The sequence below is a fragment of the Pectinophora gossypiella genome, chromosome 23, assembly GCF_024362695.1.
Source record: "Pectinophora gossypiella chromosome 23, ilPecGoss1.1, whole genome shotgun sequence".
Taxonomy (NCBI): Eukaryota; Metazoa; Arthropoda; class Insecta; order Lepidoptera; family Gelechiidae; genus Pectinophora; species Pectinophora gossypiella.
In genome coordinates this window covers 9,598,581-9,611,421 of record NC_065426.1, presented here as the reverse complement: position 1 = coordinate 9,611,421, position 12,841 = coordinate 9,598,581, and the positions used below count along the sequence as shown (strand labels likewise).

Sequence of the window (12,841 nt, the reverse complement as noted above, 5' to 3'; positions counted from 1 at the left end):
ATCCTGTCAAATTAAAAAGTCCATAGGTAACTACTGTACAGCGAGCCAAGTTTCCAACTCTGCAAATTGGCCAAGTTACATAGATTACTATCCTGTATTTGTAAAACTAAGCAGAGCGCTTATTTCGCGTCATTAGCTCGGCGCCGACGCAAGAAAATTCTAGTAGTTAAATAAAGAAAGTCTGTGTTTATGGTTCAAACACGGACTACCCAGTAAATGGTGTCCGGTAGTCGTTCAGAAGGTCCTGAGGTCGAACTTTAAGGCGTTAATGACTTGAAATTGAAAGTGACTATGAATTTATAATGAATGGCTATATAAACAAGTTTAATACGGCAAGATTATTTTGCTCTTGTCATAAAAACTTTAGGGTCCTGTTGCACTGACGTACATTTTAAGCGTGTTCCACACAGAGCCGGGAAAACGGAAGAAGCGGACCAGGCGAATTAAAATGACTGAATTTATCTAAAAAAGCAAAATTGCTTTTTGATGTTTCTTAACATTGGGCACTTACTTTTGCGCAAATGTAAGAATTGCAATATTGCTTTTCAGATGATTTTCTAACCCCCCAGGCGACGCGTGAGATTTCATTAACGTTTTCATTAGGGTCGCGTTAATGAAGAACAAAAGAACAAAGTGTCTTCCCTTCAATAGAGATATCTTCTTTGTTGCTTGATATTTGGATCAGATACGTTTAGAATGTTGTTACTACCTATATTGCTTCTCTTTATTTTGATAGCAATCTTCTTCTATCGTGTCGGTTGTGAGGTGAATTACCAACCTCATCAACCCTGGTGTCAGGGTTATTATTGAGCTGCCAAAGGCCCCTGACATGGCTCATGTAACGACTACGTACTTACATCAGTAAGTAGTAACCGGGACCAACGGCTTAACGTGCCTTCCGAAGCACGGATCATCTTACTTTTTGGACAATCAGGTGATCAGCCTGTAATGTCCTAACCAAACTAGGGATCACAAAGTGATTTATGTGATATGTCCCCACCGGGATTCGAACCAGGGCCCTCCGGATCGTGAGTCCAACGCTCAACCACTGGACCACGGAGGCCGTTAGCAAAAATAATGAGTGAAAGATGTGTGGTGCCTGGATGTAATAACAAGTGACATCTTTCATACCTACCCAACAACAAAGATCGACTCCCTAGCATTATCCCGTTTTTCACAGGGTCCGCTAACCTAAGCTGAAGATTTGACAGGTCCGGTTTTTTACAGAAGCGACTGCCTGCCTGACCTTCCAACCCGCGAAGGTAAAACCAGCCCAGTGTAGGTTAGGTCGCAACCCAAAAAAGAGACAAAAAATCTTTACCTCTATATCTGTTTTCCATGAAATTAGAAAGTTAGACAGCGCCTTCTTTATTTCTTTTGGGGAACGTAGGCTGAAAAGAGATGACGCATTAACTACTTGGCCGGACAAATTAATACAGTGTTGTATTGCCATTTCTAGTTAATTAAAACCTATAAAACATCTCTTTAATTTAATTTGCAAGGTGTAAAAGACATTTTATTGGACATAAAATTGTTAACAACGCAAAGTGAAAATAGGCAGAGCTTTCCCTCACAATACTTTTATTTCATTATCTTAACACTATCTAATTGAAAACTGCATTTAATTTTATGTGTGTCTCCTTAGCTATCACATAAATTTTAATCGTTATTAACTAACGTATACCTAACATGAATACTTTCAATAAGTACGCCCATAAATATAGGTACATACTGTTACATAGAAATGAATAGACCTACTTGAGGAGCTCGGTGGCACAGCGGTTAACGCGCTCGGTCTGCGATTGTTGAAGTAAAGCAACTTTCGCAAAGGCCGGTCATAGGATGGGTGACCACTAAATAAAAAGTTTTCATCTTGAGCTCCTCCGTGCTTCGGAAGGCACGTTAAGCCGTTGGTCCCGGCTGCATTAGCAGTCGTTAATAACCATCAATCCGCACTGGGCCCGCGTGATGGTTTAAGGCCCGATCTCCCTATCCATCCATAGGAAAGGCCCGTGCCCCAGCAGTGGGGACGTTAATGGGCTGATGATGATGATGATGAATAGACCTACCTAATATCGACTGAAACATCATTATGCTAATGAACGTCACAAGCACAACAATAACTTACGTAATTTGACAGATAAAGATAATTCTTACCGCGAAAATTCCAGTTGGAATTAACTCAGAATAATGAGCTAAATCATTCCTCTTCAGTATCCGTTACGATATCACTTACACACGTACGGGTACGTATGAGTGTTAGTGATAAACCGTAACAAATAATGAGGGGGATGATTCAAACCATGATTCTGAGTTGATATCCAGTGGAATTTCTTATCGGAAATTTCATGACAATTTTAGTGTTTTTAGGGTTCCGAACCTCAAAAGGTAAGACGGAACCCTTATAGGATCACTTTCTTGTCCGTCCGTCTGTCTTTCAATATTTTTCCTTTTTTTAAAAAAAAAAACAGTTTTATAATTTTGCGACGGAAAATTCCACTTGATATCAACTCATAATCATGGTCTGGATTATCTCTCAAAATTTTCGTTACAATGTCACTAATACCTGTATATTTTCGAACGCGTATTGAAGGCGCGCGATTCAAAAATAAGGCCCTAGATCTGTACATGGATGTATTAGGTATATAATTCACTAGTTGCTGTCCAGGTAAGCATAAAGGACAATGGGGAATTGAAAGTTGGAAAGTGAAAATGTGCGGTTCATGCACAAGTAGAAATTTGTTCCCATTGAGGTATTGAGAGACATACGCAATAAGTTAAGTTTTCAATTAGCTAAGGCGGTTATCACACGACGCGGTCGACCGCGTGGTTCGGCGGTGCTCATAATTATGTTGAGGATATATTTTTCTCTAAAGATCACAAAGAAACTTACAGAAACTTTTATTTTTTGACTTATTGTAGATTTGCCGCAGATGGCATTAACTACTTGGCCGGACAAATGGGAAGCGCTGAAAGCTCTCACCCGGTTACAGAAACTTGTTTTCAATCAAAACTACCTTTTTCCATCTGACGGCTTTTTTTCGTAACTCATCCTTGCTCTCTTCTCATATTGTAATTTATCACGAATTTTAGCTCATGGAGAACTGTCAAAATTAGAACACTCAACAGTGCTGCCACCTACATTTGAGCTTCTAGATTTTATCCTCATTAATGAAAAATACAATTATGTAGATAAATTAAGAGGGAATTGAAAACTTATTTTCAATCAAAACTGCGTTTTTCCATCTGACGGGTTTTCTTTTTCGTAACTCGTCCAAATATTGTAATTTATCACGAATTTTAGCTAATGGAGAACTGTCAAAATTTAAAGACTCAACAGTGCTGCCACCTACATTTGAGCTTCTAGTTTTTATCTTCATTAATGAAAAAAAAATAACAATAACAAACCGACTTCAAACGCAAAACTAAAAAGCAATAAATAAATTTACTTCGAACAAAGTAATAAGTACGTATTTTCAATTTACGTAGTTAATTAACAAATATTAAATATTTATTTTGTAATTTTGAAGTCGGTGCCAAGTAAATGCTACAACAACCCTACTACAATATCAAATTACTATTATGTAGATAAATGAAGAGGGAATTAATTTGTATGTAGGAGTCTTTATACGAAACATTGGAAAGCTAGAGTTGACCACTATGTAATGTAATGACTTATTTGAATGTAACCGCAGTTGCATGTGGTTTGCTTTGTAAAATACTAAAACCGTCTGCTACTTTGTCATGCGAGAACATCGACGCGTAACAGCCTCTGTGGTCCAGTGGTTGGGCGTTGGTCTCAAGATCCGGAGGCTCCGGGTTCGAATCCCGGTGAAGACATATCACAAAAATCACTTTGTGATCCCTAGTTTGATTAGGACAATATAGGCTGATCACCTGATTGTCCAAAAGTAAGACGATCCGTGCTTCGAAAGGCACGTTAAGCCGTTGGTCCCGGTTACTACTTACTGATGTAAGTATGTAGTCGTTACATGAGCCATGTCAGGGGCCTATGGCGGCTCAGTAATAATCCTGACACCAAAGTTGATGGGGTTGGTAGGTAGGTAATCCACCTCACAATCGACACGATAAAAGAGCCTTACGAAGCACGGACCATCTTACTTTCGGATAATATCTTAGGATATACAAACCAGGGCTCACAAAGTGATTGTTGTGATATATGTCCCCACCGAAATTCAAACCCGGGACCTCCGGATCGTGACCCCAACGCTGGGAAATGCTTGTGATTCTTGTGATTACCTCTGGCAATGCTTTACCCACCTCATTAGGAACTGCGGGCGTGATTTTGTAAATAAATAAATAAAAAAATTAAAGTTTCGAAATTGAAAATGATAATTTATTAACCTTAATTGAATCTTCTCAGTCCGTAAAATGACCGTATCAGAATTATAGGTTATTATACCTTGAGGGCTAAACGCTGCATTAAGTTGTCCACTTAGGGAATTATGGTAATTTCCTCGATAATAAATCAAAATATTGCAGTAAATTTATAGAAAGTTTTGTAAATATGGTATTTGAAGTGAAGTAGATGTTTAGGTCTGCTACCGTCTGGTCTGCGAGGAGCTCGGTGGCGCAGCGGTAAACGCGCTCGGTCTACGATTGTTGAAGTAAAGCAACTTTCGCAAAGGTCGGTCATAGGATGGGTGACCACAAAAAAATAAGTTTTCATCTCGAGCTCCTCCGTGCTTCGGAAGGCACGTAAAGCCGTTGGTCCCGGCTGCATTAGCAGTCGTTAATAACCATCAATCCGCAGTGGGCCCGCGTGGTGGTTTAAGGCCCGATCTCCCTATCCATTCATAGGGAAGGCCCGTGCCCCAGCAGTGGGGACGTTAATGGGCTGGTGATGTGTGATGTGTGAGATGTTTAGGTATAAAATGATGACCGTTTTTGTTACACCCAGATACAACTGCATCTTCCACTAAACAAGCTGATTTAGGCGCATTAGGGCTAATTCTCATTATGGCAACCGACTCGCAAATGGACTACTTCTCATTATGGCAACTTCTCATTTGGGCTACTTCTCATTTGGGCTACTTCTCACTTGGGCTTCTTCGCACTAGGGCTACTTCTCATTAGGGCTACTTCTCATTAGGGCTACTTCTCATTTGGGCTACTTCTCATTTTGGCTACTTCTCACTTGGGCTTCTTCTCACTAGGGCTACTTCTCATTAGGGCTACTTCTTATTAGGGCTACTTCTCATTAGGGCTACTTCTTATTAGGGCTACTTCTCATTTGGGCTACTTCTCATTTTGGCTACTTCTCACTTGGGCTTCTTCTCATTAGGGCTACTTCTTATTAGGGCTACTTCTTATTAGGGCTACTTCTGAAATTTCGGGAATTTTTTGGAACAATTATATAAGTACCCGAGTAATGAGTAAATAAGTATTTATCACGTTAAAACTGTACAACGCCATCTATATTGTTTTTGGTGAACATAGCCTGGAAAGCCAGCTCAATCAGCTCGCGATACTAAACACTTCAGAACCCCAATACCGACCCCGCCGGCGTGGTCGACGATTTCCCTCATTCAGCGCTTATGGCTATCGACCTACTAGGGTCGATTAATGCTTTCAAATACTCTTCCTCTCAGACGACGCCCTGAGCCGAGGTTCGCGCCCATCTGGGCACCCTCAGGCCTGTTGTCTTAAATCTTGTATCTGGTCCGGCCAAGTAGTTAATGCCATCTGCGGCAAATCTACAATAAGTCATGTCATTTATTATTACCTAATTGTTGTTTAAAATAACTGTGTTTAGTATATTACTGTCCGTTCCCATCATTATATGAAAGCTGGGGTAATATATTATTGGCTTGTCAAACTAATAATAGCTGTAATACCAATTGTAACGTTATAATAATAAGCTGTTGATTACCTAAATAAAATAAGTAAAGAATTAGCCTATCACCCATATCATTAGTCCATCATGTAAGTACTGACAGAAGCAAATAGTTAGTAACACTCACGGTATACATAATTATAGTTAGCAACATAGAGAATGTCCAATAATTAGTGACGCTCAAGGTGGCCGTATAGATAAGTGACCAAAAACATCGGCACAACCTGTGTGTTCAAAAAGTTGGCAACAACCTAATCCACATATTTCCTGGCACTTTCCACTAACGAATCTTCGACATCCCGACCCAAATTCCTCACGGTTTCAATGTCAAAATAAAACATAACTAACGTTGTTTAAAGCCAAACTGTCGGCTTAAATCGATTATTTTTCGAACAGATTTGGATACCAAAACAAACAGACAAACGCAAGCGCATTCCTAAACCTAAAGATTATTTCTGGAACGATTAATTTCGATCGACATTCATACCGCTCTTAGGACTACAATCCAACTGCGGTTGATGAGGTTCATCATTATCTTTGGAAGGTGTTTACATCATCATTTACGGCCATAGACCAAAGTGATCAACAGCTTAACGTGCCCTCCGAATCACGGAGTCATTTTACTTTTTCGGACATTCCGGTGAGCCAAGCCTGCAATGTCCTTACAAAACAAAGAACAGTCTAACAAAGTGATTTCGATAATGTCCTCATCGGAAATCAAACCAGGACTAGACCACAGAGGCAGCCAGAGGCTGTCATAGCGTGATGGAGATGGAGAGACTATATCCCCTCCGGTTGAGGCCTGTGCCCGGCAGTTGGCTGAAGATCGGCTATGTGTTATGTATGTATGTTTTTTTAAAAAGAACGTCTAGGGCCCTGTGCCGAGGTTTTCCTTGCAGCTTCTTTCCCCGGCTATACAGGCTGCAGTAGTTTTAGGCGGACGAGACGTTCGTTATGTAAACATTGACGATTCAAAGTGTAACTAAGTTACCTACTGAATAAAGATATTTTTGAATTTGAATTTGTAGACTTGTAAGACCCGGAAGGGGTGAGGTAAATATTTTAATATGTTGCTCTTCTCCCGATACGAATTGGTGCGGGGTGAAGCATTACCATTCTTTATTCTATGGTCCTCTCTCTCTCTAGTCCACACCGGTAGGTACTACGCGTGAAGTATGGCGTACGCCTGTTATAAATCCTAAGCAACGTTTAACACAAGTACAGTTACAAGCAAATAGCTAGTGACAGTCAAGTTATACATATAGTTAGCAACATTCACAATGTCCAATAATTAGGGACGTTCAAGGTGGCCGTATAGATAGTAACACTCTAAGTGACCAAAAACATTGGCACAACAGGCGTGTTGAAAAAGTTGGTAACAACCTAATCCAGATTCGCGAGACGCTTACAATGTCAAATAGTTCGGCTCAATTATGTCGTCGTAAATATGACAACACTCACTGCGCCAATGGTATCCAAGCAGTCAAGTCATTTTAAAAATATGGGGACGATTAGGTTGTTGCCAACTTTTAGAACATGCAGGCATGAGTGCTGTTGTTTTTCGTCACTTACATAAACACATATAACATAAACAACCTATATACGTCCCACTGCTGGGCACAGGCCTCCCCTCAATCAACCGGAGGGGGTATGGAGCATACTCCACCATGCTGCTCCAATGCGGGTTGGTGGAGGTGTTTTTACGGCTAATAGCCGGGACCAACGGCTTAACGTGCCTTCCGAAGCACGGAATCATCTTACTTTTTCGGACAAGGTGATTCAAGCCTGAAAAGTCCTTACCAAACAAAGGACAGTCTCACAAAGTGATTTCGACAATGTCCCCATCAGGAATCGAACCCGGACCTCCAGATCGTGAGCCTAACGCTCTAACCACTAGACCACGGAGGCTGTTTTCGTCACTTAGTGTTACTTAAAAGATGTGTTACTGTTACAATTTCTTGTCATTTCTTCTACTCAGCCATAACACCTTGCGAAATGACGTAAATTCAAAAATGTTACATTGACCTTCAACAAGTTTATCCGTGATAATTACGTTGAATAAATGATTCTGATTTCTGATTACTATCTATACGGCCGCCTTGAACTTCCCTGATTATTGGACATTCTGGATGGTGTATAACTTTTTCGGACATTCGGGTAATCCAAGCCTGCAATGTCCTTACGAAACATAGGACAGTCTTACAAAGTGATTTCGATAGTGTACCCATCGGAAATCAAACCAGGACTAGACCACTATTTGTATAACTTGACTTGACTATTATGTATAACTTGACTGTCACTAGCTGTTTGCTTCTGGCTGTACCTGAAGGTATTCGGTCGGCTGAGTGATAGCACTCTGTATGCATACGGAGCAGTCTGTCTGTCCGTTGTTTATTTGTGTCTGGCCAGATGCTATAGATAGTCTAGTAAATTATGTAGGCGGGATTAAACGGTGGGTATTTATAACGGAGCGTATTAAGAGACCGCAATAGCTACTTCCCTGCTGGATTGAAGAGTAAAGAGAAAAGTAAAACGTGCAGATCACTGAGCTGCGTTCGAAAACTTTTATAATTGAACTGAGGACGTAGCCAGACGACCCGATTACTCTAGCCATAGAGCCGGCCAATCAGCTCGCGACAACAAACACTTCAGCAGGGCTAACATGCGCATTGTCATAAAATTATCGATCGATTTAATAAGTTTTGTCGAAATCTATAAGTGTGTTTTTACCTTAATATGCGTGTCAAGTGATTTTGTTCGTATTTTGACAGAATGACATGACTTATTTGGGTTCACATATTAGTAAAAATCGACAAAACGACATGATTATATCATCAGAATCGATAAAATGACCGTTAGGACCCCGATACCGACTCCGCCGGCGTGGTTGACGATTTCTCATATTCAGCGCTTATCGTTGTCGGTCCACTAGGGTCGATTAATTCTTTCAAATACAATCCCCCAGACAACACCCTGAACTGAGGTTCGCGCCCAACTGGGCACCCTCAGGCCTGTTATCTTAAATTTTGTACCGGGTGAGAGCACTCAGCACTCCCCATTTGTCGGCCAAGTAGTAAATGCGATATGCGACAAATCTACAATAAGTCACGTCAAAAAAAAGGCATAGCTTTTAGACCTGTGCTGAGTTACCTGCGACCTCAAAGTGAGAGTTCTTCTAGCTGGACGGGAGGAACGGCTATTAATACTGTGGATTTATTTATACAAAATACAAAAGCGTTTCATACTCTGTGGTATTCTGAGAGATTGATGTTTCTCATGAGAGCGCTTTTACACCCCCTTTTATACTTACAAAGTATTTTATTGATCACACAAAGGCTCACGCATAGCAATGTTTTTGCCTAGTTGATGCTAATGTAAAAAAAATATCGTCTTCTTATCGTGTTGGTTATGAGGCGAATTACCAACCTCGTCAACCGTAGTGTCAAGGTTATTATTGAGCCGCCAAAGGCCCCTGACATGGCTCATGTAACGAGTACGTACTTACATCAGTAAGTAAGTAAGTAACCGGGACCAACGGCTTAACGTGCCTTCCGAACCGCGGATCATCTTACTGTCGGACGATCAGGTGATCAGCCTGTAATGTCCTAACCAAACTAGGGATCACAAAGTGATTTTTACGATATTATGTCGCTACCGGGATTCGAACCCGGGGCTTCCGGATCGTGAGACTAACGGTCAATCACTGGACGACAGAGGCTGTTAATTATTAAAAAATAATAATGTAAATTGAATATAAGAAATATAAACAAAACACATATCAGTAGGTAGTAAAAACAAAACGAGTTAGTAATAATTTACATTTATGGTTGACTTGCAGAAATAAAACGTAATTTTGACAGTTGATGCTTGCAGTCAAAAACTGTATGTAGACTTGGGAATTTGATTGTTTGCCTAGGTAGATCTAGATTTTATTATTAAACTCTTTATTGTACACAATAATTAAATTAATGGAAAAAAAAAAACAAAAATACATACAAATTGTGGGCTTATCTAAAATAGATCTCTTCCAGCCAACCCCGCATGTTGTGAGAGGTCAATAAAAGTGGGAAAGTATAAAGTGTATAAAAAAAAAATATATATACTTTTTCGTATCAAAAGTCTCTGCAAATATTTTTCATAGTATGTAACTGTTAGAACATTAACCCATTAGAACATTAATGATGACCTCTGTGGTCCAGTGGTTGAGCGTTGGGCTCACGATCCGGAGGTCCAAAAATTATATTCCCGATGGCGACATATCACAAAAAAATACTTTGTGGTCCCTAGTTTGGTTAGGACAAGTAAGATGATCCAAAATCTTTTCTAAGGACATCTCCAATTTGGTCAACGTCCTTCTAAGTTTTCCTCTACCAGCTCTACCACCAACCTTCGCTTTATATACCGCTCATACTTCTACTTATTTTAGGCGTCTCCATAGCGTCCTTGTGTGATATGGCCCTTAGACATGTCAGCGATGTTAAACAACGTAAACACTGTCTATTTCACTTTCCCTATTAAACCAATCTTACTATACAGGGTGTTAGTGACATCGTAACGAAAACTTTGAGGGATGATTCAGACCATGATTCCGAGTTAATATGAAGTGGATTTTTCAGTCGCAAAATTCATGATTACTTTTTTATTATTTTTTCCATTCTATACTCTTGCGATGGAAAATTATAATGAGCAGAATCATTCCTCTCAGTATTCGTTACGATGTCACTTACACCCCGTACGAGTACGTACATATAAGGAGGTAAGGGTGTTAGTGACACCGTAACAAATACTGAGGGGGATGATTCAGACCATGATCCTGAGTTGATATCAAGAGGAATTTCCTGTCCGGGAATTTTATGAAAACTTTGACGTTTTTTAAAATTATTTTCACTTCTGTACTTTAACGACGGAAAATTCCACAGAATCATGGTCTGAATCATCCCTCAAAGTTTTCGATACGACGTTACTAACACCCTGTAAATATACACAAGAATATCAAAGAGCGATCGATACTAAAATGTTCCCGACATCGCACATCGCTCTGAGCACAAAACATTAGTATTTGCGCACCCACTCGCGGCCGTAAATCTTTTAGACAAAAGATACGCAACCTGTTCGAAACAGATTTATGTGACGGCGAGAGTATACTGCGATTTGTTCAGTGCAAAACAAACATAATCTGCTTATTCTGAATTTACATACATACATAAATACAATCGCGTGAACTTCGCTCGCGGATGGACAATGTGCTGAAGGCTCCTTTCTCAAGGTCTGGATACTACACAGATTCTTTTACTGTGAAGTCCACGCACTTGTGGAATGATTTTCCTCCTATATATATATAATTATATATATTTTTCATGTTTTCTCTCTTATTCTATTTTACTTTTTTGCGCGCTACACTGCAGCTGTACAAGTGTACTATATCCTCTGCCGAAGGTTGTCTGGAAGAGATCGCTCTTAGCGATAAGGCCGCCTTTGCCCACCTTAGAATAAGTTTATCCTGTAATTTTTTTGTGAATTTGTGTGCAATAAAGTGTTTTATTATTATTATTATTAAATACATTGTTTTTTTGTGACGTGACTTATTGATTTGCCGCAGATGGCATACTTAGTTCATCTTACGATGGATGTACCTCTACTACCGCACAAATACAAATTGATTTATTTGTGAAACACAGGTAGAGTAGGTTGTTATACATTATAGGTTAGGGCGCTGTGATCTGCCAGTCGGCGTACAAATATAAATGAATTAAACATTAATATTATAAACGAATTAAACATTAGAATTATCTACTAATTATGCATGCCTTATTATATTTTTACATTATTAAAGATATAAATTTATTATTAATAATTGTCACAATAATATAAAAGTCAAAGTATAAAAGATTAAGTCAGTCATTTCAGGACAAATAATGTCCGTAACGGGATACTGTCCTAAGCTTATGTAATGTGTGATATGTTGTTAATATTCTTCTTTTTCTGACCAGGTGCTCTTGTAGGCGGCATCCTGGGTGGCATGGCGATGCAACTGGGTCGCCGCACCATCTTGTTAGCAGCAGCTCTGCCCTACACCCTGGCGTGGCTGGCAACCTCGCTCTCCACCAGTGTCGACATGATCGCCGCCATCTCCTTCTGTGGAGGAATGCTTGTCTGCTGCATCACTATGATCACTCAGGTATGTATCTTCTTCTAGGGAGGTCAGTGAACGACCTTAACAACCCTGGAGTCATGATTGCTATTGAGCCGTCAACGGCTCCAGCCCCCGCGGCACAGCAACCGCGCCCGCGCGGCACGAATTATATCGTGGACTTCAACCAATAGCCGTAGGACGTTTATCAACGTAGATAGCATTCGCTGCCTCTATTGGTCGAAACCCTCGATACATTCGCGGTTTCTAAGGACATCTCCAATTTGGTCAATGTACGTCCTTCTAGATCTTTCTCTGCCAGCCCTACCACCAACCTTCGCTTTATATACTGAAAAAACTTAATTTTAGTCTCTATTTCGTCTTTTACACCACATATCTGTGGGATAAGTAAGAGGCTGAATGTTGATTTCTGAACGAAGACGAATAAAGAAAAGATGGATGAGTGACTTGAAATGAACGGTGTGAACGGATTGAGATGACTGACTGATTTTTAAAAAGAGACGTTGGGTGAGAGTCGAGGTGGAAGGGTGTTATTTTTTGATCTGCGTTAATTGTTAATATTTTCAATTAGAAAGTGTAATGTCTGCGTGCTAGTTAAGAAGAAAAAATAAAAAAAAGTGTTAAAGGTGCTAACGTGTTTAATTCTCGCCCGACGATCCCACAATTTTGGGGGCTCGTCTAAAGAAGAGGGCGCAGACATTCAGCACGTGTCGGAAAGGTGGCGGCGCGGCGAAATATATTTGATAATTACAAGGCGATCAACAACTGTTTTACGACGACAAGGATATTTGTAACACGGATTAATGATGTCAAGGGAAAAAGGTGATTATTAC

The 12,841-nt window shown here is 40.0% G+C and overlaps 1 protein-coding gene across 3 annotated transcripts in view; it reads left to right on the top strand.

The window, feature by feature from the left end:
- LOC126377545 (facilitated trehalose transporter Tret1-like) overlaps window positions 1-12,841 on the top strand; it is a 124,768-nt gene that overhangs the window by 96,978 nt on the left and 14,949 nt on the right. For all 3 annotated transcript variants that reach the window (XM_050025339.1, XM_050025337.1, XM_050025338.1), the window contains one exon: window positions 11,848-12,035. In XM_050025339.1, coding sequence (XP_049881296.1) covers window positions 11,848-12,035 — 188 coding nt within the window. The remainder of the gene's footprint in view (window positions 1-11,847; window positions 12,036-12,841) is intronic.